Here is a 27,719-nt window from a genome sequence, read left to right on the forward strand (position 1 = left end):
AATAACTAATAGAATGTGTGCTTTCTCTGTCTAAAAGAGTTAGTTTGCAGAGTTAGTAGTTATGTAGATATTAGCCGTTGAGTACAGCATGGTTTCAGCGTCTGGAAATTTATTCAGAGATAAATGGCTTTTTGTGAAACAGTCACTTTAACCATTCATTTTTGGCATCAGTAAGACCGTCAGACATTCTAAACAATAGTTTTGAACAGTAATTTCCTCCATAACAACAGGAAACACCCCTCTCATTCAAACTCCTCCCTCCGTGTGTCTTCTCCTCCTTCCTCCTGGCTGTACAGCGGGCGTGTCAGAAGCGCTTTTGCTGCTGCCTGCCTGTGTGCCTGCCTGCCTGCTTGCGGACGCTCCTTGTGCGAGTCAAGATGGGCCGGGGAATGCGTGGGCGATGGGCAGATGTTGATTCTGGCCTTTCTGAGGTGTTTCAAAGTGTGTTTCACCTATGATCTATTTTGCAAATCGCTCTCCGCTCTCTGTGTGCTGCTGCCGGTGCGCGGCCGCTCTCAGGCAAGACAAGTCTTGAATGGATTACTGTAAAATCGCCACGGCATTTCCTTGAACGGCTTGGTCCCGCGGCAGTTTTTTCTTTGATTTCGGTCGTCTGGGGGAGCACTGTCAACACTTAGTGGGTCGGTAAAATAGATTATACACATTATCTTGCTCCAATAGTGATCTCGAAGATGTAAAAGTTGTTGATTGATGTCCCACCGTCAAAAAAAAAAAATGTTTATCTAAGACGAGTAAACTCGGCTCTGGCACTTAAGCGTTGGATTATGTAAGACGAATTATTTCGGCTATGGCACTTAAGGTGTTAAGCTTAAAAACTATCATAAATAATGAAACATCTTACAGTATTTATTCAGCAGGAATATATCCTTGTATTGAAATAATCAGTATCTTGGGAGTCTGGCCACAGTAATATCAATCCTAAGGATGATTATTGGTAATAGTTCAGACCAAACACAAACCTAGATTGCCATATAGTTAATTAGCCATAAGAATGAAAATAAATTGGCATGTTGATTCCACATTGTATTACTATATCAAATACTGTATGTTGTTTCACATAATGTCATGTCAACAGAAAAGCTGAATAAACAACAATGTCCAAACTCGACCACTGGGTGATGCTGTAAAACTTTTTTGATTTCATTATACCAGGAAGAAATAAAAAGTAACCATCTCATATACATTTAATACAACACAATTTACTATTTTTGCTATTTACAGTTCCATATCTATTATAGTGATGTGCAAAATTGGCAGTAGTGAAGCACTATAATAGGTGACCCTAGTGCAATACCAAACAGTAAAAATGTAAGCCCCACACATAAGTGCGCTAACAAACAAAAAAACATTGATTATTATTATTAACATAATAATGTCTCAGGTGTCATAAACCCCTTGGAATTGAGGCACATTGACATGATATGAAATAAATATTGTGTTGTCCTACAAATCTTATACAGTAAGTAGAATATAACTGATCCTACCTTATAACTTAAGTTAAGTTATATTACACTATATACACACACAAGGTAAACACTCAATAATGAATACACAGTAAAAAGCCCAAATGTGACAGATTTGGATACTTGGAAGGGTAAATACACAGATTATACGACGACAATCAAACGGCTATGAAGGAACCATCTTTTTTCATGTTCCCTAATACAATAAGTGCCAGTTCAAACATTGTGTCTGGTGTGAGTTAACAGGCTGATCATTATGCTGATTTATGTATCCAACAGTTTGATTCCATAAGTTTGACATTTCATTTTATATTCAGATTTAATGTTTTTCTTTTTCTTTTTTGCTCTATTGTAGTCCATTCCTCAAAAGGAGAAACATTTTAACTTATTTTGTTATTCAAAGTACATAAAAAATTCATTTTCATAAAATATTCCATTGTAGTTATTTGGAAAATACATCCATTTGGAAAATAATCTATATTGTTCTTAAAAGTGCAATAACACCCATGACAAATGACCCTATATATTCTGGTCTTAGATCCACCACAGTGTTGCTAGGACCAAGACAGGTGCTGATTCAGAATAGTGTGACTTCAGTCAGTGAGGACAATACTTTATCTTTTTAACTGTTAGCAGCATGATCGCTTTTTCTGCGAGGGGCTGCTGACCAGCTGGACCGTCTTCTCCTTCTCTCGGTCCTCTTGCTCTTTCAGAATTCTAGGAAACGCAATCAAATGTAAAGAAGTGACAGTAATAGGAGTCATATAAATATATGGTTTGCTAATTGTGAATAAAATACAATATTCACGCAATATTCACAAGCATAATAACAATATAAATTTTTCATGAGAGAGAGGTTATGTGACCGCTTTGTGTTGTGTTCAGTGAATAAGAAAAGGCCCCATTGTACCTCCAGCAGAGAACACATTAAACATTTGGCTTCCAATGAATTGCAGCACAGACCACAAATCCCAATTTAAAATCTGTTCAAGCAGGAGGTCTAACACGCTTACTGCCTTTTGTTTTTCTGTTGCATAAAATTGCTCACAAGGGCCGTTAATTTCATGGATTGTGCTCACCTGGCCAAATGCACCATAGACTCCAGCACATTGTGTCCGGAGCATGCGCTGCACTCATAGAATATTAACTGGCAATCCTGAAAGAGAGCCAGATAATGATGATGGCTATGATGAAAAGAAAAAAGAGAAAGGGCACCAACAACAATAGAGAAAGAGGTGTGTGATTGGAACAAGCTGTGTGTCTGACCAGCTGTTCTCTTTTCTGCATTCATCAAGTCAGGCCTCTCAAGTTATATCAAAGTAAATGCTGGACTAATAGAGTACCTGGCCCTGCCCACTGCCAGGCTGCCCATGGGACCTTAGGCTGTGAATTCCTCATTCATTTCTCCATAGACGTTTCTTAAAATCTGTATTTAAAGAGTTTTAAGCCTGGTTACAAGCAGATTTCTCGGCAATATGGATGACCAAAACACAAAAAGGAAAGTGTAAAAAAATACCCCTCACCCCCCTCCCCCCTTTTGTTGTTGTTGTTGTTGTTGGTCTGAGTCAAATGTTTGGACTGTTCACAGACGTGAGCGGGCAGCTCACCGATGAGTCACAGAGGGCCGACAGAGATATCTAGCCTGCTAAATATCTGGTCGTTTTGGGAGATCCATCAACGTGTTTCAGCCAATGAGAGCGCAGTGAGGCAGACACGGCTGGGTGATGTCTGCTACCTGCAAGCAGGCTGCAGACAGGCAAGTGGTCTGACGGAGAAAGTATATGAGCCATTCTACCGGTTTGGTGCAAACTGCTGTCCCACAACCAAAAATCACATTTAAAAAGCATTTAAGTAGCTATGCAAATCTAGATGTTTACTAAGATCATTCTATTATCTATTGAAACCCCAAAGGATATTTCAGATAGCCGTAAACTTAACAACTGACAATGAACCGAGTCTGTGGACCGGCCCATATGTTGTGTGAGCATGTGTTTAGAAAGAATAAAGCCGGTGTGAGACTGCATTTGTGGACATGTCAGGGATTCTGACCGGTGAAATATCTTACGATTACAAGCCAGTAAGTTGTGTCGTGTGAAAAGAACAGCGACAATCTCCATAGAAACTACACGCAAGACACCAGAGTGAAGGAGATAGAAGATTCTTTTTTTAGAAAGATGACGATGAAAACCTCAATGTGGGGTTGCTTTTACATGTAACTCTTAAACCCACAATTTTGCTTCATTCACTTATTCATTTAGAAGAGGTTTCCACTTTAGGACTGTGGTCTGATTGACCACAAACTGATGCCATTAGTACAGAGCCTGGAGATTAGTGGGCGAAACAGACAGACAGAGAGACAGACCTTGGCTAGCTTCTCGCCCACTCCACCCTGGACTTCTCTCACGCTCTGCTTGTCCGTTTTATTCCCCAGGAGCATGATGGGTATATCCTCGCCTGCGCCTTCCTATGAGGGGAGAAGGAATGGGGAGAGATGGACAGAAGAGAGATACTGTACGATGCTTGTGTTAATGGAGGATGAGACCACCAGTTCTCCTGCTTGTTCTCGGCTCCCCAGGGGGAGGCCAGCCAGCATAGACATGATAAACACCACTCTTAAAGAACATAGCAAGTGGCTCATATACAGTACAGTATGTCCACTCCCCTCTACATCAATCTACTGGTAAAAAGATGTGCACATTCAAAATGTACTCCATTTCTTAGGAAGTTGACAGTCAGAATAAAAACATCCCAAGTGAAAGTTTTATTCCCTCCTTTTAGCTGGTATCGTGCAGCTCAATATTTTCTCTGGAGAATATAGTGTGATAGCGCTGTATGGAATAATTGATATCCACCAGGAGGGTGATGACTGATGAGGTGTCTTACGTGTACGTTTGTCAGCCACTGCCTGACAGCCATGAAGCTCTGCTCTTCTGTGATGTCATACATCACAACCACGCCGTCAGCCTTGCGGAAGAACTGCTTAGTGATGCTGCGATACCTGGAGAGATGGAGGAGGCAGACAGGGAGAGAGGGAGGAGGCAGACAGGGAGAGAGGAAGTGTCTTGTCATGTTTTCACTGGTGCTTCAAAAACATCCCAGAAGACCCCCCTGTGTGCTTTATCTGCAAGCTGCTACTGTAATTGATGCCTCACCTCTCCTGTCCTGCTGTGTCCCACATCTGCAGTGCCACCTGGCTGTTGTCCACAGTTATTGTCTTCACACTATAGTCTATCCCTGCACATAAAGACAAGGCATTGTTAAGTCAGCGCATTGTGGTTCTTCAACTAGGCTACATGATGTAAAAATGTAATGTATACAAATCTCAAATGTACACAATGCTAACTACAAATGCTTAACTGAATGACTCAATGCTTAACTTTAAATAAAAATGCTTAAATGACTGTCAATGTTCTTAGAGTAGTTGGTATCTGGCGCTCTATACAATTCTGACATCAAAAAGAAATCTGTTGTTCAGGCATACTGACAGCTGAATGGTGTAACAGCTCATATTATGGTTCTAAGTTTTGACACATACACACACACACACACGTCACAACATAAAAGTCTATTCAGCTTCCTATTGTGACCTTTCATTGCCGACACTGCAATTCTAGTCTGTTCTGTCTTGACCTCTGACCTTTCTCACCAGTGTGTCAAAACCAACTGTCACGCACTTCTCTTTATTGTCAACGCCAGACAGGGAAGCCTTGTCTTTTTTCCAAGTGTTTGGCACATTTAAGAGCTGAGAGGGCCTGTGGTCAACCACAGGACTTGGTGTTTAGATGCTTTCACTCACAGGAACTGACATGGGGCTTGTGTGTGTTTGTACTACTTACCCACAGTAGCAGAAGTGCCAGGGTAGAAGCAATCATCGCAGAATCGTCTAAGGAGGGAGGTCTTTCCCACACTGGAGTTCCCCACCAGAATGATCTTGAAGAGGCGGTCAGGTGTCAAGGCAGCACCCTCCTCCTGAATAAACAGAGGGATTATGACTGGAGGGAGGTCAGAGGTCAGGGGAAGTCCCATTGCACAGTCACTGAATTGGCCAAGTTCTTTGTATGGGGTCAGTTACATCAGGGCCACACACGCGGTTCATAATCATGTCTTCTCACTGAGAAACTCAACACCTGTCTCAGCCTTATCTATTGCCTGGGTTGACGGGGAAAAAAGGGAGTCTTGAACATACTGTGCTACACTACAGGCTACAGACTTAGGGGAAAAAAGTTCAACCCAAAAGTGTCAAGCTAACCTCAGAGAAAAATGTCATATGTCATAGGCAAAGACAACTTGCAGTAACTTTATCGCTGCCCTTTTTAAGCATTGGTTAGCCTCGCAGTAGCAAGTCGTAGATAAATGTCTATGTGGAGCACAACTCTTGACAAGTGGTTAAGAACTGAGACCAGAACAAAATGCGTGACAGACATATGAATTGACCAACCACGGACCTCCTTATTTGCATCAGAGGCTTGCCACAGGAATTCCTAATGCAAAACCCGGAAATGCTGACTTGTGATTCAGACCCTCTGCTATGGAGGGTCTGTCCACATGAGACTAAGCATTGGTCACAAACAAAGTCACCATTATTCAATATCAAGCATCCACTTGTGTATACGTGTCACTGGGTGCACTGCACACTGGCTTACATTTAGGCTGGTCTCCTTGCCAACAGGCTGACCCCTAGGAGAGGTGGGCGTGTTCCTTTCTCCTGCATTTCTCTCCGGCTGTTGCTGCTCGGGAGATGACGAGTTAGGCAAGATATCGCTCATCACTAAGTCTATGTTCTCCTCCTCGTCTGCGGCCTCCTCTCCTTCGCTCCACTCCCGGAGCGCGCTTTGGGCCTGACAGCCGTCCTGGAGCAAGTGGGGCAGGTGGTCCTCCTCGATGGAGATGATCCTCTGGAGGTGTCCTCTGTGGGCAGGAGGTCTGCCCTCTATCGTCTCCCCCTCCTGGAAGGAGCCGTTCACTATGCTCTGCGTCTTGGGGGCCATCTCTGCTTCATCCATACTACAGATAGAAAACAACACTACAATTAGTTAACACATTCACTGCCAGCCGTTTTTTTTTTACTGTAGGTAGGTTCTGCCAGAGGGTTTTTTTGAGGATTCTGGCTCATCTTTCAAGACCCGAGGATTCTTTTCTGCTAAGATTTTGTGAACACACAATATCTCAAAAGAACTAATAGAATGTGTGCTTTCTCTGTCTAAAAGAGTTAGTTTGTAGAGTTAGTAGTTATGTAAGCATTAGCAGTTGAATACAGCATGGTTTCAGCGTCTGAAAAATTATTTTGAGATAAACGGCTTTTTGTGAAATTCGATAGAACAGTCACTTTAACCATTCATTTTTGGCATCAGTAAGACGTCAGACATCTAAACAATAGTTTTGAACAGTAATTTCCTCCATAACAGCAGGAAACACCCCTCTCATTCAAACTCCTCCCTCCGTGTGTGTTCTTCTTGGCTGCAGCGGGCATGTCACAAGCTCGTTTCTGTTGCTGCTGTAACCTCGCGTCACCAGGCTCACTGCTTCTGCTGCTGCTGCCTGTCTGCTGGCGGCCGCTGTGCAAGTCTGGATCGGCTCGCTCGTTTCTTGTGGTTTGTGTTGAGAGCTTTGATGAAGCTTTTGCGATTCTGGTCTTATTTATGCTGCGTGTTTCAAAGTGTGTTCCACCCGTAATCTATTATGCAAATGTGCAATCCCGCACCGCCAGCAATCAGCGCGAAAACGAAAGCGTTTTCCCCAATCCATTTTCATGAGAATGGCTTCCTCACACATGCTTTTTGCTTGCCTTCCTCTAGTCTGGGAGAGCACTGTCGCCACTTAGTGGGTCGGTGGAATGGGTTGTACATGTTTGGTGGCTCCAATAATTATATAAGAGATGTAAAAGGGTTAGATGCACATCCCACGGTCAAAAAAAAAAATTCATTTTTTTGACGTAAAAACACGTCATTGGCAGTCAACCGTTGGATTTAGTTTGACGTAAAAACACGTCATTGGCAGTGAACGTGTTAATCTGAACTAAACAGACATCATACATTTCTACAAGTCTTTATTTCTGAAAATGTTGAAAATGTGAAGGCATCACATATTGATGATGCAATAAATAAAGCTCTGTGAAATACATTCAATATTTTCCATTTGATATATTTTTTCCATTTATTTTGATCAAAACATAACAGAAAAAAAACATGTATTATTTCAGGTAAAAGCCATTCTGCCCGCAGAGAATACTGGAGAGCTCACTGTTTCAACAGAGAAGGCTAATGTAATCGCATCTCTCAGTAATGGTTTACCTTTTGAAGATGCTTCTGTTTGTGTGTTTCACTGTATGGAGTAATGGCCTCTGGTTCCAAGCTGGTGTTTTCTTCGGTTTCTGTGGAATCAAAACATCAATTTGTTATCAGATTGTGGTAAGAGATACATTGATCATCGGGGGGTCCTGGGTCCACCACTTTCGTCTATTTTTGTTTGTGAAATCTTTCAAACAGTATGTTCATTAGATGCAAGAGAAATGCAAATGATGCATTCTGCCGTCTCATATAAACACATACCTGATAGCACATGTCCCTTTCATCTCGTAAATGTTTGTTCATTTCCCTAGATATGACAAAGAAATATAGATATTGAAGAGAGAGTGGAAACATTCACTTTTTGGCTTATTATGCAAAATTCTAACATTATTTATACATTTTCACTTTGAAATTCTCTGGCTTTGTTGTGGCTGTTTGCTGTTCAGCACTTTACTGAGAGTCAGCCCTGATCTGATGCATCTGACCATGTGTCTTGCTTGCCCTGCCCTGCATGAGGAAAGCTCACAGGTAAACATGACCATGTGTCTTGCTCGCCCTGCCCTTCATGAGGAAAGCTCACAGGCAAACATGCTACATCTGTAGGGGCTAAAGGTTAGACAAGTATCTGCTCTATGCTTGACTCCCTGGACCAGCTATGGAAATATTGGTAGGGAAGTGTGTAGCACTCTACTCCCACAACTATGTTGAGGCAGGCACATAACCCCCAGCTGTGTCAGGGCAGTAGAAGGCTGTGAAATGAGCCGCTCCCAGGCAGAAATGTCTGTAACTAATCGAGTGTTAAGCTGAGCATTTCTGAAAAGGAGCGTACAAGCTCAGCAAGCCTTCTTGATAAACAACTTTTGAAGCTCTGAATTTCGACAGATTTGCTTCGCACCTGGCGTGACCATTCTGAAATAAAGTGCCTGCAGAGGTGTTATTGTACATTTTACATTTGTCACGAAATTAATGGTACTTTTCCACCAAACCATTCATCAGCAATGGCAAACTTTTGATAGTCTTCTTCACCCAAGTAAAATAACAATCGCAATAAAAAAAAGACGAAACACTAAAAGACTTTCCAAAAGTATTGAAGCACCGAGCTTGCAACTAAATCAAATTGTTATGCTATTCACAAGAACAATATCTATGTCACTTTACTGCATATTGCTTAAATGGTTTAATGCCTAAATGGTTCAGTGGATCCATCTGTACCTCTACTCTCCTCCTGATCCATACCCCAGTAGGTCCATATGTACCTCTATGACTCTCCTCCTGATCCATACCTCAGCAGGTCCATATGTACCTCTATGACTCTCCTCCTGATCCATACCTCAGCAGGTCCAGTTGTTTTAGCAGGCCCGCTCTCTCTCTCTGCAGCCCCTCAGTCACTCTGTACATCTCCCTGTGTTGAACAACAATGTATTGGCTATTACAGTGGCTGTGGGAAAAGGCTCTGCGACTAACCTGACATGTGTTCTAGTTATGCTTTATTAAAACCAACCCGGTGAGAAAGATTGAGCTTGATGATGATAACATCAAGTAAGTGGAGTAAACCATCGTTTAGTCAAGGTTCATGAGACAAAACAACAAGAACACCTCTCTCTTACAAACAAAAATGAACACCGATGTATATTTAAGCAATATATCACGAGAGCAAGTGTGTTGTGGTGAATATATCCCCCTGATCAGTTGTTATCCCACGAGGCCGCAGGCCGAGTGGGATAACAACTGAGCAGGGGGATATATTCCACAACACACGCTGCTCGAGTGCTATATTGCTTTTATAAAAGGGTTCCAAGTATAATAATATAATAATAATAACACTATAAGTCCGACTGGCATGGTATTCTGAGAGTCAGTTGAAACACTACTGTAAGGCGGGACCTCTAGCAAGAAGATAGACCTGCGGGTGATTTGATTGGATCGTTCTGGAGACTGAAGTTGACATTGGCCAATCCTGGCGCTTGGCTGAGAGCTTTCTGGAAACCCAGGCAGCTCGAGCGCAGCGTTGCATTCTCAGGGCTTGCCCGACACCAACTAACGTTACGGGGTTAAATGCGGGGTTAAATGCGGAGTTAACAGCCTTTCTTTTGCAAAGAAGACATTAGCCCGCATCTATTCTTGTACAAAACATCATTTTCTGCGAAGTATTAGTAAAGTTATAAGCGAAGATCGATTCACAAGGATCTGACAGCTGTCTCCGCCATTTTTTTTTTCTACGTTGTCATTTGAGGTAAGCCTTATTATTACTCTCTTAGTAAGAGAGTTGCCATGGCAACCAATAACCCATGGCCATGGGTTATTGAACTCGGTTACTGGAATTATACAATGGCTGTGAACCAATCAGATTGCTTGATTTGAGAGAGCCATTTTATAATTGACAATAATATGGTTAAATTTCAGTGGAATCATGAGCATATAGACACATCCAAATCACACTTGCACTTGGGGCACTTGCAAGGTACAGCAAAATGGCTATCATTGATCTTTGCAATTTTGTTGACATTGGTACGATTATGTAACCTGACCGTGCCAGATGGATGGGTTTGCTTCACATTTGTTTCGGTGGTGGTGTTGTGAACTTGTGAACTCAATACCGCCCCATCTGGCGGAGTCAGGTTAACCATTAGGCATTCTAACACAAATATATTTTTTATTTTTTTAAGATTTGGTTAACTGACAATACAAAGATGAAGGGAATTTATTTGAGGTATGAGTGCGTACCACACTAGTGCGTTTTCCTGCCTCTATGTGTGCAGCAAATACATCACCGTCTTGTGGACACAAGTAACTTGTGATCACAAAATAAAAAAAACTAGGGGCCAAATATGGACGTTATGAGAAGCCGAGCAGAAAAAAAGGACACTACAACTCACAAGTCCTTGTTGTCGCGGAGGCGTGAGGACTGCTCGTGAAGCAGACCCAGCTGTTCCTGTGCCAGCGTCAGCTCTCGGCTGCTGTGTTCCAGGTCCCGCGCGAGTTCCTCGTTCGTATGCTTCAGCTTCACATTCTCCCCCTTGGTCACGTGCTGCTCACTGTGCAGCTCCTGGCACTGACACTCCAACTGGAATGTCAACAAACACACAGAGGAAGTCAAGAAATCTGCAGGCTTCATTGCCATGCCAAACAGAGCTGGAAATTGTTTCAGTACAGTTAGCACTAGGGTTGAACCCATTTATTGGGCCGATATTATTGGATTATGTAGATTTTTTATATTTTATCATCCAGCCAGCGTCTTCCACGTCAACTTCAGTCTGTAACACCTACATCGACATTTAATTTTCTTTCTTTGTACATTTTATTTATTCGTTGTCCCCACCAAAGAGGGGACTATGGATTGGTCTCCGCCTGTTCGTCAATCCATTAGTTACACTGTAATGTTGCCTTTGTTCCACTAGGGGGCGCCATTGATAATGAATGGGACTGACCCAAGGGTGAATCTACATCAGTGACAAAATGTAGTTTAATTTTTTCAATCATGTTTTCTACAAATTCATTATTCATTACAAACTATTTCTTCAAAAGCCTAATGTATCCTGTAGTTTCACCTACAATTAAATAAATCAGCTGCTAACTTTAAAACAATTCCATTGGTTTGGGTTTCAATTGATTTTTCTTTGCGTCAGATGGTCTCTAAATGCTGTTTGACTTTCTCCACTCTGCCAAGAATAACACTGAATACTAGGTCTTTCTTTTTCTTTTAAATAATAAAATATTGACTATCTCGAAACTTCAGTCCAAAAAGTATCGGTATCGGTATCAGCTCTAAAATCCTGTATCATTCAAGTGTTAGTCCACACTCAGGAACAAGAAATCCACTGATAATTTAAGGGAAAACACCGCTAATAGATACAGTCCAAGATAGATAGATAGATAGATATATCTTTATTTTTGTGTCACTCCTCAACAAACAAATATGGTATAAAAAAACAGCAAAAAGTGCATTAAAAAGTTGGGGACCACTCACATGGAGTTGTGAGACACAATACAATTCAAAACAATAAAAGATAAAAACATACATACAAGTACTATTACACAGAAAATACAGTTGGCAATACAATTATGTAAAAGGAAGGGGCAGTTTATTGGGCGGTGCTCATGAAGGCTACTCTTCTTTTTAGGATGAGGTGGCAGGCCTTGGCACATTCATTTATACCGTGTTCACCAGCTAAAATTTTACGCAATTTATTTATGTCATCAAGGTCATTAAAATTCTCATAGTGTTTTGATAGAAAAATAAAAAGATCAGCGCGAATGTCGTTGTAAAGTTCACAGTGTAATAGAACGTGGGCTTCAGATTCAATAGAACCACTGTTGCACAGTGTGCAGAAACGACTCTCAACTGGGGTGTTGGTGTATCTGCCGGTTTCCAGAGCTAAGGGAGCGACTCCACATCTAAACTTTGCAAGGGCACTTCTATGCTGCCTGGGCATAATGCATTGTACATAGGGTTCTGATTCAAAAACATTCTTAAAAGAACAGTAAGTACGGAGTTTGTTTCCGTCTGGCCTGTTAATCTGCAAGAGCCATTTCTCCTTGTCTGCCTCTGCAACTGCTTGATCAAGACTTCGTAGATCATTTCTTGAGAGAACTAGATCAGTGCTGGCGAGATGGGATAAATGTAAAGAGCTGAAAAATGTTCGTACAGTATGAGCATAGTTTTTCACATTTCTCATCTGGTTAGCCCACAGAAACACACGTTTACATAGCCTGTTATCCGGCATACCACAGAGTCTCTTCCAGTTCTTAAAAATGCACGACCACTGGTGTTGCCACATGGTTTTCCACCCCAAATCACCTTGTCCAATGTAATACAGTAAGAAAAGGGGTCACATGATTGTTTCTAGGCTCACTCCAAAGCGACATTAGTGGGGATATCAGGGGACACCATTAACAGATGGATGACTGTGAGGTTAAAATTAGCCACAAGCTATTAAACACAATCTGATCATATTTGATTGGAAATGACCAGAGCCATTTGAACCATTGTGCTCTGAGCTAAGTCACATAGTGTGCATGGCTGATGAATGTCCATGACCATGATAACCCAAAGTCAAAAGATGAATATGATGTGATTCATGTTAAGAATGGCTGGCACATCTGTGAGGAGGACATGGCCTAATGTGAGGAGAACACGCATAGATACAACTACTGCGTGACAACAGTCTGCCTTTAAATGGAGACCACCATGCTGCCTTTAAACCCCAAACCCCAGTACAGACACAATAGGGCAGTGGTTCTCAACCTGGGGGTCGGGACCCCCCAGGGGGTCGTGAGATTATTTTTGGGGGTCGTGGGATGATTGTCAAAAAGAAGAAGAAGAGATTATTATTTTTTTGATTCCCATGATGATTAAATCTCCCATACCAATGATTTAAGTATTGTATATAATCTATAAACTGTATAAAAAAAGATTTCAGTGAGTGTCTGAAATCAGTGTGTGAATGTGTGCACACTAGGAAGTCATTGTTTGGTTGGGCAGCGGCGGGAGGGGGGTCACGAACCCCACCCTAAAGGTTTTTGGGGGTCGCTGCTCAAAAAGGTTGAGAAGCAGTGCAATAGGGAGCGTTAACCATGCTAAATGCTTTGAAGTTGTGCCAGCCTATAAACCAGTGTCTACATGTCTGCTGTGCAGAGGCTAGCAGCATGGTAAAGAGAGGGGATTGAACTGCTGACAAAGTAATTAGAGGTGCTAAGCAGCTCTGAGGAAAAGACAAGTCCTTGTTGACGACCCAAATTAATTTTAATCCACTAATTAGCCTTAAAGGGCTAAGTGGATTTCTGTGAATAGAGGAGTGACAGCACCTTTTAACATCCATCAGTTTCTATTAAGGCGAGCTGCTGCTGCTGCAACTTAAACCCATTGGAGAAGCATTGATTGGATGCCTGAGACAAGCATTTAATAAAACTGTCCAAATAACACCTCCTCCTAATTGCTTGTTAAAGGATGGCTTTCCCGTGGGGAATATGAATATATATTAAATCTCACGCCCCTAAGGTTGTCGAATCCGTTGAAATTTTTGAAATTGCTTCTTCACAGCCAGAGATATCAACAGAAATCCACTCTGTGTGGGGGGGGGGGGGGGGGGGGGGGGCTGGTGGGGGGGAGGTGCGGGTGCGGGGACTCGAAATCCTACATTTCCCACAATGCACTGGGCTCGCGTGGCCTTCGTTTCCATGCCCACCCCTCAGGCATTTGGCTGATATCAAACTCCAGTAGGTGGCGGTAATGCACATATATGTTTGCCAACCGCCATAAAACTCAAAGAAGAAGAAGAAGAAGGCTTCGACAATAAAACATTATGAGAAGAAAAAATCGAAAATAAAATTGCCTCCAAATTGCACCAAATTTAAACCGAAGTATATATGTCGGGAGATGTCTTCATAAAAAAAAATTCATGCATTTTAAGGCATTTTCGTAGGAGTTACGCGCATCTGATGTTGTAACTATTTTATGTAAAAATGTGTAAAAACGGGTACATTGCTCAGCGTTGATTTCGTTACTTCAACGCACCTACTACTAGATGTAAAATTTGACGAGCTTTCCAATGCCACCAGTCCCGTGTCTGTCCGTGCTTCCGTTCCCGAGATATGGTCTCTTTGCAAGGAGCTATGGAAAGCTAACCTAGCTACAGCAGGCTAGGTGGTGGAAAAAGATGGCTGCCTTTTGTTTTTGTTCAAGACCTCTGAAGGGGCGTGGAGGACCTCTAGAGGCGGGACCATGGCTCACAACAATTGTAGTTCATAGGTCCTCGACTTCCGCAAGGCGGACTTGGGCCAGATGACGCGAAACGCGTCGGCTGGCCCAAAAAATATGTGAGAGATGCTTGATATCTCTGGCAGTGAACCAGCAATTTCAAAAATTTCAACGGATTCGAAAACCTTGGGGGCGTGAGATTTAATATATATTCATATTCCACACGGTAAAGCCGTCCTTTAATTGAAAACAAACGGTGCTGTGCAAATCAATTAAATTGTGATGTAACTCATCTTGTTGCCTTTTTTTCACAACAGATTGTGGTTATGAGTATGTTAGACTCAGCTCTCAGTCTTAATCCGTTTCACTAGACTCAGCTCTCAGTCTTAATCCGTTGTTTGGTGGTTAGGTGGCGCTGTTGGCGCCGCTCACCAAACGTCTGGAAACCGAGACTATGAGTATGTAATCCTACCATTCTGTATATTTCTGTCTGTAAAAACCTGGGTATTATACTTCCAGGTCTCAATGTTTTGTGCTACACATATTGTAGAATATCTATTGTTTAGTGCTTGGGCATAGCATTTATGTTATTAAAGCTAGGGGGAACTTTTAACTGGTTATAAAACAGTCTAAATGTAATTGCCTCAAATCTTACCTACATCATCAATGAGACCATCAGCGAGGAGATCGGCGATTTCCAAATGCCTCTTGTGAGGTTATCAGATAGCGTCCCGTCACACGTTACGTCCATGTGAGGTTGTATTTTTTGTTCTGGTCAGCGCATTAAGCAGTGACATCAACCTTGAGGCACTTTGACTCGGAGAAGCCCTCCACGGTAGAGCCTCAGTGTTTAGGAAATGCATTTTTCGTTCTGGGCAAACAGTACCACTTTTGTCCACAGGTGCCGCAACAATAAACACAAAGTGAAAGTCCACCATAGCTGCTTTAAGTTAATTTGTAAGGGTTATATGTTGACGCTAATATGTCTAGTGATTGTACGGTGGAACTAAATAGCATTTTTTTTTTGCTTTATTATAGCATTTTGTTACATGTCTCAAATGTGTTCCTACTGTGACAATTGAATTTCTTCAAGGGATAAATAATGTGTCTGTCTATCTACTGTATCCATCTGCCTCCAAGTGGGAGGGGCTTTTGCTTGGCCTCACTCACCCTCCTCTGTTTCTGGGAGAGGTGTTCCAGCTCTCTCTCCTTACTGGACAGCTGCAGCTCCAGGTCTTGACTGAGGGACAGGAAGCGCTCAGAATCCTTCAGCACAGGCAGGACAGAGGGGCATGAGAGGGTGACGCTCAAGGTTAGGGCAAGATGTAGATGTATCATATTTGTCAGTCAGGAACAAAGAGAGCATTCAGTCACAATAACAACCAGGCCCGTAGCCAGGGTTTGAGAAATACCGAGGTCATTTTAGCGCGGCGTGGGGGGTTCGGGGGGGGCTGGATAGAAAATGTTGTCCATTTTAAAGTAAAATGCTTCAATCTGGTGCACTTTGAGAGCAAAATTAAGAGGCTAGATCTATAAAGAACTACAGACATCATGTTAGATTAATATCCTCTTTACTGTGCTGTTGCTTTAAAATGATACAAAAAATAAATGTCTCCCCAAATAATATAATTTATATTCTGCATACAGGTCACATGTCAGAATACTGCTCAATTAAATACAATGGCCCATCTACACAAACATCACTTTACAGGGGAGTTACTTACCCATTCACTTCAATAGAACTGTCCCCAAAGTCTAGCCCCAATCTAGCCTCAATGCAAAATCTGAATGTTGTGAGTTATCTCTCTTCCTTCTATAGCACACAGAGAGGAAGCAAATTGTTGCATTTCCGATCAACTGTCGCATTAAAACATCAATGACAGATGAATAGATCTGGGGGCCGGGGCTATTTTTCTTTAAAAAATAAAATAAAATAAAAATTGGAAAATACCGAGGTCATGACCTCGGTGTCCTCAATGGTAGCTACGGGCCTGATAACAACAACAACAAGCGAACAGACAAACCCGTTAGTCAGTCAGTCAGTCACACCCTGAGTAATTATTAAATAGGTCCGTACCTGCAGCAGAATGCGGTCTTTTTCGTTTTTTATTTGCTGCTCCATTTCCTCATATAGGCGCTGGATCTCATCATCATGAGTTGCTGCTTTTCTGTATGGTTATATTAAATCAATCAATCAATCAATCAATCAATCAATCAATCAATCAATCAATCAAATGTTATTTATACTGCACAGGGTATTCAGATATGAAAATATGGAATGTTATGAATGTGTGTGTGTGTGTGTGTGTGTGTGTCTGCGTGCATGTGTGCATGCATAAAAAACAATTCTGTTTTGGTTTCTGCAATTGGTTATTGTGGGCTAGAAATAACACCCTTTTCCTCCTATTGCTCATACGTTCATCTTTGAAGTGCTCAAAACATAACAAAGGGTATAATACCAGTATGACATAACTACAGTAATGAATACAGCTCATTTAAATGATGGATGCACATTAATTACAGAGAGCTTTAGTCATGTGTTAACTCAATAGAAGTGTGAGAATGGCTCTAAAAAGGCCTAAACCCACCAAGTAGACTGATGATCAAATGTTTTTTGTACGCGGCTCGTCATACCCTCAGTACCCCGCTCCTGTGATGTCTGTTTACACTTCATCTTACATCAATGAGGTTTGCATGCTAAAAGGCTCATTGGGAAATTCAAGTACTTTTTCTCTCAAAAAACAGTAACATTATCAGATTAGACGCAGTTCCCCATCATGACACCTGCCACCTGCCTCTTTCAAAAGTAATTCCTCAATCCCTTACATCTTACATATAAGCATACAGTATCCATAGATGCACAATTCCCTATTGTGTAAAAATAAATAATCTCTTTACCTTTTGAGAGCGCTCTCCATCTCCCTCTTCTCCTGGTTGACCTCTTTGATCTGGGAAGTGACTCTGGCCAGGAAGTCCTCAAAGTTGGATAAGAGGTCTGGTTCATCTCGGCGCAGCTGGGCCCACAAGCTACGCACCTCACTAGGACTGATGGGATGAGGTGAAACCAAATTTAGTCTCGCTGCTGTTGTAGTCCTGTCTTTGGTATGAGATTTCATAGGTAGTTCTGCTATCCTGTTACTAAGAAAACTAGACAATGTGGCGAGGATGGGGAGAAGTTGAACTGTGCTTCAAAGACGGGGACAAAATGTTCCAGTGGATTCCCTGAGACTAGACCGAGGTCAAACACACAGTCAGATACAGCGAGGGCAGCAGGTAACAGATGATAGTGTCTGATGGCTGAAACAAGGCTTTTGGTTTTTATAAAAGGCAACCATTTGGTCAAGTCGTTCTTGGCCTTGAAAAATCCATTCACTATTATTTATTTATTTTTTTGCTCATGACAGCTTCATTGAAACCTTTTGTCTTCCAAGGTCTCTTCGCCAAGCATTGGCACAGACAGCAAAGACTGCATTCTGAATTCAAACAATGATTTAAGTATTGACAAAGACAACTTAATAATGAACTGAATAAAAACAAAACAAAACAAAACCGCATCATGAAGGAATTCAGAAAAACCCTAGGAGAGGGGAAACAATGGATTGTGCCTCTCTACCCTAATGGAACAAGTCAAACACATTTCTGGAAGATTCTTCTACAATTACTGAGCCTTAATTAACTCAACTGTGAAGTGAATATTAACTGTGGTTAGTGCTGCACAAAGTGATCTGATCTCAAATGTCAGGACACACCTCCAGTTCTAACCAGGTAGGCAGACGCCAATAGGATGTTTGTACTTAGACACCATCTGACATCCACCTGCTCTATGGTTTACCTTTCTCCAATTGCAGCTGTTTGCTAAAGGTGAGTCTAGTCATGCATTCGATAGCCCCATCTCTTTCTTCCTAACATGACCATGGCTAAACAGACAATACCTGCAGTTACTAGTGGAATGTTAGCATTGTGTGAAATACCTAAGTAAGCAGAGGGGAAAAGTAAGCAGAGACAGTAATCATAGTCATTTATGATGATTCATGCGAGGTTGAACAGGCTTTTGAAGTGTGATGATTGTCTGGAAATGACAGAAACTTCTTCTCAAATACCAAGGTTCCATGCTGCATGTATATTCAAATAGGATCTTATAAGATCTGAATATCAAGGTTTCATGCTGCATGTATGTATTCAAACAGGATCTTATAAGATCTGAATATCAAGGTTTCATGCTGCATGTATGTATTCAAATAGGATCTTATAAGATCTGAATATCAAGGTTTCATGCTGCATGTATGTATTCAAACAGGATCTTATAAGATCTAAATATCAAGGTTTCATGCTGCATGTATGTATTCAAACAGGATCTTATAAGATCTAAATATCAAGGTTTCATGCTGCATGTATGTATTCAAATAGGATCTTATAAGATCTGAATATCAAGGTTTCATGCTGCATGTATGTATTCAAACAGGATCTTATAAGATCTGAATATCAAGGTTTCATGCTGCATGTATGTATTCAAATAGGATCTTATAAGATCTGAATATCGAGGTTTCATGCTGCATGTATGTATTCAAACAGGATCTTATAAGATCTGAATATCAAGGTTTCATGCTGCATGTATGTATTCAAATAGGATCTTATAAGATCTGAATATCGAGGTTTCATGCTGCATGTATGTATTCAAACAGGATCTTATAAGATCTGAATATCAAGGTTTCATGCTGCATGTATGTATTCAAATAGGATCTTATAAGATCTGAATATCGAGGTTTCATGCTGCATGTATGTATTCAAACAGGATCTTATAAGATCTAAATATCAAGGTTTCATGCTGCATGTATGTATTCAAACAGGATCTTATAAGATCTAAATATCAAGGTTTCATGCTGCATGTATGTATTCAAATAGGATCTTATAAGATCTGAATATCAAGGTTTCATGCTGCATGTATGTATTCAAACAGGATCTTATAAGATCTGAATATCAAGGTTTCATGCTGCATGTATGTATTCAAATAGGATCTTATAAGATCTGAATATCGAGGTTTCATGCTGCATGTATGTATTCAAACAGGATCTTATAAGATCTGAATATCGAGGTTTCATGCTGCATGTATGTATTCAAATAGGATCTTATAAGATCTGAATATCAAGGTTTCATGCTGCATGTATGTATTCAAATAGGATCTTATAAGATCTGAATATCAAGGTTTCATGCTGCATGTATGTATTCAAACAGGATCTTATAAGATCTAAATATCAAGGTTTCATGCTGCATGTATGTATTCAAACAGGATCTTATAAGATCTAAATATCAAGGCAGTCACATTCTTCTTATGCATAGAGGCAGAACATGGACTGCTCAAAGGGAGCGCGTAGACGTAGAGAGTGGAAACTTCCGACTCTTGTTTGGATTGCGCAGCTGATTTCAGTCTCACGCTGAGTCAACAAAGTTATTATGTGGACAAAAGGTTCAGAGATATGAGTAGATTTCACAACACACAGGCTAACAGACATGCACACATTTCAGGATTAGAGCTGGGTATTGGTTCAAATTTCAAGAATCGATTCGATTCCGATTCACAAGGTTGCGAATCGATTAATTTCGATTCCGATTCGATCGATTTCAATATGTTTCAAAATGTTTTTTGATCTGTACCCTGAATTACATGTCCAGTTATGTAACACAGGGGTTCCCAACCAGCCAAGTAGATACACGGGGAAAAAAAGTTGCAGACCTGTTGTCAATTTTAATGGTTTTAGTTACACATACAGTATATTTACTCACCAGGTGGTGACAAAGGGTAAATAACAGCCTTTTCATCTGTCAATAAAGACACTTTCACAATTATGCACAGTGATTTGATTTCAGCCTATATAATTTCTAAAAGTAAATGTAGCCTACAGTATTTATGTTTTTGTTTCAACTACAAACATAAATAAACGTCAACTTGAAACTATGTTTCAACTACCACACACAGCATAATATTTTAGCCTGTTTATTAATTAAAAAACAAAAAAAACAGAAAAAAAACAACGATCTCTGGACATATGAATCGATAATCAAGGATTAAAATAAAAATCGATTAAAAATCGGAGAATCGATTTTTTGAACCCAGCCCTATTCAGGATATGTGCTACGTACACAATCCCAACTCACTCTTCAAAGACGTTGCTGGCTCCCAGGCTCTCTATAAGCATGCAGAAGTGTGTCTCCTCTTCATCCTCGCTGGTTGCCAGTCTCTCCTCCCACTGGGTCTGGTACAGGGCCTCCGCTGAACGCTTACACATGTTTGTTTCCCCCATCCCCTCTTCTACAGAAATCTTCTGGCCAAACATAAATTCACCTAGAAAACAGAGAGCTTAAGTGCACATTCAGAGCAAGACTCGCATAATTATGCTATTGATGATACTATAACTTTCATTGATACTATAACTTTCAAGCAGAAAAAAGGTTTAAAAAAACGTACTGAAGCCAGAGGAGAACTCGCCGAGTGTGAGGTACCCATTGCCATCAGAGTCCAGGGTATCAAATACGTTCTCCAACTCATCTGCACTGAGAGGGAGCTCTCCATTTAGCCTCTATTTAACAAGATACAAAGCACAGGTGCTATTGACAAGACAAAGAATGAACAATGAACCATACTGTAGCTATAACAACTGCTACTTGAGACTTGTAAGGAGAGTCATTTGCAATGCACAAGCCACGGAGGAGTTGCTGGTTCCTCCCTGTAGTAGTTCTGTGGCCAGTGACAAATACTGCTCTAATAATGGAGAATGCATTTCACATAGCAAACAACATCTTTCATCAATTTGTTTGTCTTTTTTTTATTTAACCAGGAAATGTTTGCTGCGCATTATAGATGGATGGATGGATAATAAAAACTTATCGGTTCAATCATTTATTTTATTTCAATTGATTTAAAGTGTTGTTGTTTTTTAGATTATTTCAAGCGGCACACTCCAAATGATAATGTTAGTGAAGGTGCATGCTGCGGCAGTTTTGCAGCACCGCAGAGTGTACATTTCACTCAGCAGCTCAGGCATGGTACCGAAATGATGTACCTAAATCTGTCTTGCAATTCGTAAAGGTACTGGTACCACACTGCTTCACAGTGATGCAGTTACGCACGCACGCACGCACGCACGCACACACATGGCAATTAAATAAAGTAAATGCACGTGTAATGTTTTTTGTGTAATAAATTATTGCTTTTATTCTGGAGGTAAAAACGCTTAGCTTCTTAGATGGTTTTTGAGAAATAGAGAGTGACACTTGCTCCCATATGAAGATGTTCATCCAAGGGGATACCAAATGAGAAGAACCACCCAAGAGACATTCTGACCATGACAGTAAACCTGAAAAGCCAACATGGCCACACCTTTGTAAGCTATGGAGGTTTGGTTTTTGGTGCGGTGTGTGTTTACACTGCTCTGAATGTTGACTGAGCAGAGCCACCCATAGTGTCCAGTATCTCAGCAGCAGCTCACTCCTTGTAAATGCTGTTATCTGGGCAGAACATATCCCTTATGTCAGCAATGTTCAAAGTGTGCAGAATTTTAAAGCTTCCCTGTTGGTCACGGTGTGACAGTTATTGTCAAGACGTGATGTGAGCATCAGCAGAAAACATTGTGCTTAAAACAGTCACACAAAATATCTAGGCAGTTGTAAAAAAAAAAAGATGCAGCATATATTATGTAATTGTAAGATACATCTTATTTCAATTTCTTATGTCATTTACAAGCTTTGATGACAGTTGGCTGTAAATATATATATATATATAGAACAAACTTTCCAATAAGTTCACAAATTGTCATCCGAGTGGTGAAAGTAAGCCACCACTGTCCAGCGAGCCCTCTCATTTCCAACGCATTATCATAAACAGTGGATGAAAGCTGCCTCTCTATAGAGATCTTCTCTGAGCGTGAGCCTACAAGTGCTTCATCAAAGGATTACCCACAACAGAGATGAGGCTCTGAGGGGCCAATCTGCACAATAATGTGAGTGGAGGAGCTGCATGACAAAGCTCTGCCTGGCTCTCTGTGCACGGCTCGCTCTCAGTCTCTTGTATGCCATATTGAATAAGAAGCACATGACCTAACCATGTCCTGTATACTGTTCAGCATCATTAACGAGTGCACAAACAACCCCTGAACTCTATGCCCAGCAGCCTGGCTCAATAAGCAGTTTGGCCTTCATTTTTTTGTTACAAATCATAAGGTGGATTTGCTACAGGTGTTCTTGATGTGTATCAGAATCAGCTTTATTGGCCAAGTATGTAGACATACAAGGAAGTTTACGTTTCTCTCAATGTACTTGTACAAATTTAAAAAGAAAAAGGTATGCATACAAGCTAAAACAAACAAGGACAATTGACAGAGGTACATAAAACACTATTTAGAATAGATACAATAATAAGTGTGATGTAAAGTGCCCGTTATAAGAAAACAATAATGATATACCTATGCATGGAAACGTGGTGTGTCCATTGTCCTAAACTGTACTGATATTTCATCGATTGAGTAAAAAGCAAAAGAAAACTGTTCTCCACAGCTCGATATCAAATGTGTTTTTATTCATCTCCATGCATCCAATTGTTTGCCGTTTGCTTTGCTGAAGTAAAAACCATCTAATTTCATTGAATTAATTCCTCACATGAACAAGGATCAAGCTTCACAAACTCATTGAAAACATGACGGCTGAATGGCAGCGAACTCACCTGCATGTCCCGGCGGGTGATGAAGCCCTTGTCCTCGATGTCGCACATCTGGAAGAACTGGTGGGTTTTCTCTACAATAGTGTTCTGTCCTCCCCGGTCCCCCTTCTCACTCTCACATCCACCAGCCTCTTCACTGCTTCGGTGCCGGTGCCGGTCAGTTCGGGCCACTGTGGTGGTAGTGGTACCGGTAATGCCACAGGTAGCCGTAAAAGCCGCCATGGTGCTTGTTGCGAGTCTGTTTACGTATGCGTCTCTCCCCCTCCGAGGCCTTCACATGGTCCAGGTAGAGGCAAAGCAGTGGAGGGAAGAGATCCAGGAGAAGTGGAGCTTCAGGCTGCTGGACATCAGAGGCTTTCAGCAATGCCACGGCTTGTCATCTCTTAGCAACCACCTCTTTAATTAGTCGTTGAAGCCTAGGAGACGGAAGGAGACTTCTGTTTAAAATAGGTCTAAACACCCCGACCCATCCACACACACCCCACCCGCACGCACGCACGCACACACACACACACACACACACACACACACACACACACACACACACACACACACACACACACACACACACACACACACACACACACACACACACACACACACACACACACACACACACACACACACACACACACACACACACACAATGCAGGCAGTACTCAATGTGGTCTTATTTATTTTTAATTTAATAATGAAGTCCAGCTTCAAAAGCATGTTCAATTCCAAAAGAACAGTACATCAAAAGCTAAGTATGAAATGCATAATAAAAAAACTGTAATCATCATCAATCATAATAATAAAATAAACATGGCTATATATAATTTACCATCATCTTCAATCAACAGTTGAATCAATAACACATTAAAAGAGCAAGCACTAGACTAGAGAATGTAACTAGTGTATTTAAGCAGCATATCAGATACAGATATCTATCAGTCAGAAGGGTATTCAGTGTTTCCCCTGCCATTCTACAGGCCTGGCGGGCCCGCCAGGCCAACGTTGTTCCCATAATACAACTGTTCACATCGCATCACATAATAGTATGATGATACTTGGGATGCCATTGCGAACATAGATAGTCGCCAGCGAGGGCCCCCACCGTTGCGGTCGGGGGACGTTTTGAAATCCCTCCAGGCCTGAAAATGTTTCTAGGGGAAACACTGGTATTATTACAGTTTCAATCAGTTAGGCTGTACCAGTAAACCAAATAGAGTTTAGAAATGTCCCATGATTGAGTGTATACAGAAAGCAGATGGCTACATTCAAAGTTTAAGATAATGTAAAGATCTTCCTCATTACATTAACTAAAGTTAAATATTCATTGATGTCAATAAAAAGTGAACAGAAGTTACACTGCCTAACCTTAGCCTTTGTTCACACCATAGGCAGAACTGACACTTGACTCACGCTGAACGTGAGCTCACGGCTATCCGTTCACACCAGACACTCTCCTAACTGTTCACACCAGACACTCAGACACCCAGACATCACGCCTAACCGTTCACACCAGACGCTCTCCTAACCGTTCACACCAGACACTCTCCTAACCGTTCACACCAGACACTCAAGACACCCAGACACTTTCCTCAGCCTAACCGTTCACACCAGACACTCTCCTTTCCTCTATCCGTTCACACCAGACACTCAGACACTCAGCGCCAGGCTCGGAGCTGCGCCACCGGCCCCCTCCCCCCTCCATTCACTTCATGCATGGCAGCTTCAAGCTTCACGTGTCACGCTTGGAAAATAGGACGGAATCCTGAACGATCGCTTGAGCAAGGTGTGAGCGCGGCTTCGGTGTGGCTTCAGCATGACACGCGCGTGGGTGGTGTGAACGGCCTCGCCTGTTAACAAGGACGCCTAAATGAAACTTGTGGGTTCAGCGTAGGTTGAGCTCAGCCCCCGTTCACACTATACGCCGAAGCAACGCTCACCCTAAGCTCAACCTACGCCGAACCCACAAGTTTCATTTAGGCACACGCGCGGGTGGTGTGAACGGCTTCGCCTATTAACAAGGACGCCTAAATGAAACTTGTGGGTTCAGCGTAGGTACAGCTTAGGTTGAGCGTTGCTTCAGCGTCCTGTGTGAACGGGGGCTTAATAGGTTGAGCATTGCTTCGGCATAATATGGTGTGAAGGGTCACTTAACCATGGATGATCTACCTCATCTGTAAGCCACCCTTTCTTTTCTCACACACGTGTGCGCGCGTGCCCAGTCGTGCGCGCGCACACACACACACACACACACACACACACACACACACACACACACACACACACACACACACACACACACACACACACACACACACACACACACACACACACACTCTCTATCTCTCTTATATAAGCAATCTACCCTAGATATGGTTGTACATGTACACAGTGTTCAACATGGTCCACTGTATGTGGTACACCTGCCCGTTGCTCTCCCCCTTCCTTCAGCGACCAATCATATGAGCCCTACAGCCGTTTGACAAGCAAAGCCAAAAACTGAAAGAAAGTTGTGGTATGACTGAAAGGGTCCCATCTGCCTGGAAGTATTGACTGGTCTAACCAACACGGTGCAGACTGTGCATAATGATGCTGGTTTGGAAGATTGCTCTCTGGAGGCTGTCATTCAGAAGAGAGACAAACAGTGCATCAAATGAATGAATGTGGGCCTTGAGTAAGTGCGACAACGACAAGCATAAAAAACAGAGGCAGACAGACAGAATTGCACACAGCCACACGCAAGCACGCGCACACACACACACACACACACACACACACACACACACACACACACACACACACACACACACACACACACACACACACACACACACACACACACACACACACACACACACAAACGCCATTCTAAGTCCAGATAATCATAACTAACTGCTCTCACCAAACTCACAAAAGCAAATATCTTGTTTTGGAATTAAAATGTTTTCTGTGAGAATATTTGAATAAAATGTTAAGTAAACTAGCGCTCGATTCCTAGGGTGGAGAGACTCTGGAGATTATGCGCCATAGCTGGAGTAGGAAATCACCCCCTCCGCGGCCCCCCAAAATCATGACTGACAGACAGACAGACAGACGGACACTGTCCACCCACCTAGGCGCCATCGTGCAACTGTGCACCATCGGCTCATACTACATCACAGTTGCTCGAGTGACAGCAGCACATCACTGATGACATCACAACAATTGCTCGAGTGACATCACATCACTGATGACATCACACTGATGACATCACAATGGATGAAAAATGACATCACTGATATCACAATCATGACAGACACCGCCGCCAAACCACTACAGACCCCACCACCCACTTAGCCAATTTTAACTATGATGATATATTGCAAACACAATAGCTTCAATTGTTTATTTTTATCATAGATATTCAAACCATATTTCACACCATACATAATTTCCCAGTAACTATGTAAATTATTTCTATTAAAGTTATATAATTAATATTTCTATTATTTTGTTTTTGTTTCAGGAAGGTAATTAAGAGTCTGAATACTTAAGCAGTCTCAAAATGCTCTCTGAATTATCCTACCGTAGCCAATATGAAATATTTGAAATGTCTGCTAACATTTAAAAAGCTCTCCGTCTACACGACATGCAAGTTAGAGCTGCAACACAGAGCAAGGGTGAAAAGCCTCACGAGGAAAGTCATCAACCCACAGCAAGCGTGGCTTATGTCAGCATGACAGAGGAAATAAGAAAGGGAACTGACATGAAGTTGTTGCTTAGAATAGAAAGAGAAATGAGGTCTATAACAGTATGCACAATAACATATTGCCTAATCTTTACAGACTAACTTATTGGCTAAAAGCCATAGAAAGGTTTATGGCACCTATTAGTAGATTGACATAAGCGATTAAGATAATCCCTTTGTTGACACTTGCATGAGTGTGTTGAGACAGGTGGCCACGCCAGTGACCTACGATGAGTCAAAGGCTAGGAAAAAACAACATTCAGGTGGCTTAGGCCAGGAGTTGGTGTTTACATGTCAAGGACATTCAAACAGATACTCCTTAGGCCATGGACACACAGGCCTGGCTCCAGGATGAAGTGACTGAGGGGGCAGTTAAAAATCGCAAGGGGGCAATTTGAAAATGGTCATGCCAGGTTTTCTTTCCCTAGGAAGAATTTAGCCTAACTTTCGAGCATTATTACACCTCCTTCCCCAAAAGCTAGCCAATGGATTCCTTAGCACATATGACCCCAGTATCTTCACTCCAGCTTTAAAAATTAGCCGCTATACAGCCTCTGAAAGACAGCAATGTCACGCTGCGAGGAGTAAAAGAGGAGCAAAACTGTCCCAAAGACAACTGACACCTGAGCCATACCTGCCACAGAACAGAGTGTGGGGAGATAACCATAACCATGTAACAATAACCATGTGCAACATTTTAGTTAATGAAATAAACTATTCTTCATTTTTCTGGAGATCCCTGGACCCCATTTTGGTAACCACTAGACCAGGCAAACCCATTAGTCATGCATGAGACATTCTGTTCGTGTTTCCCTCACTA

The 27,719-nt window shown here is 41.7% G+C and overlaps 1 protein-coding gene across 1 annotated transcript in view; it reads right to left on the reverse strand.

Moving 5' to 3' along the window:
• Nucleotides 1-807: 807 nt before the first annotated feature.
• The window catches only part of cracr2aa (calcium release activated channel regulator 2Aa), a 28,332-nt gene continuing 1,420 nt past the window's right edge, over nucleotides 808-27,719 (reverse strand). Inside the window, exons 2-18 of the mRNA XM_083654842.1 lie at nucleotides 23,182-23,594; nucleotides 20,932-21,043; nucleotides 20,622-20,808; nucleotides 17,367-17,513; nucleotides 16,546-16,636; nucleotides 15,639-15,734; nucleotides 10,648-10,835; nucleotides 9,102-9,173; nucleotides 8,033-8,078; nucleotides 7,775-7,854; nucleotides 6,128-6,488; nucleotides 5,321-5,453; nucleotides 4,637-4,718; nucleotides 4,368-4,482; nucleotides 3,847-3,948; nucleotides 2,564-2,640; nucleotides 808-2,201 (exon numbers count right to left, since the gene is read on the reverse strand). Coding sequence (XP_083510968.1) covers nucleotides 2,114-2,201; nucleotides 2,564-2,640; nucleotides 3,847-3,948; nucleotides 4,368-4,482; nucleotides 4,637-4,718; nucleotides 5,321-5,453; nucleotides 6,128-6,488; nucleotides 7,775-7,854; nucleotides 8,033-8,078; nucleotides 9,102-9,173; nucleotides 10,648-10,835; nucleotides 15,639-15,734; nucleotides 16,546-16,636; nucleotides 17,367-17,513; nucleotides 20,622-20,808; nucleotides 20,932-21,043; nucleotides 23,182-23,400 — 2,196 coding nt within the window. The 5' untranslated portion in view covers nucleotides 23,401-23,594 and the 3' untranslated portion in view covers nucleotides 808-2,113. The remainder of the gene's footprint in view (nucleotides 2,202-2,563; nucleotides 2,641-3,846; nucleotides 3,949-4,367; nucleotides 4,483-4,636; nucleotides 4,719-5,320; nucleotides 5,454-6,127; nucleotides 6,489-7,774; nucleotides 7,855-8,032; nucleotides 8,079-9,101; nucleotides 9,174-10,647; nucleotides 10,836-15,638; nucleotides 15,735-16,545; nucleotides 16,637-17,366; nucleotides 17,514-20,621; nucleotides 20,809-20,931; nucleotides 21,044-23,181; nucleotides 23,595-27,719) is intronic.

This window comes from Poromitra crassiceps (assembly GCF_964638095.1).
Source record: "Poromitra crassiceps genome assembly, chromosome: 18".
NCBI lineage: Eukaryota > Metazoa > Chordata > Actinopteri > Beryciformes > Melamphaidae > Poromitra > Poromitra crassiceps.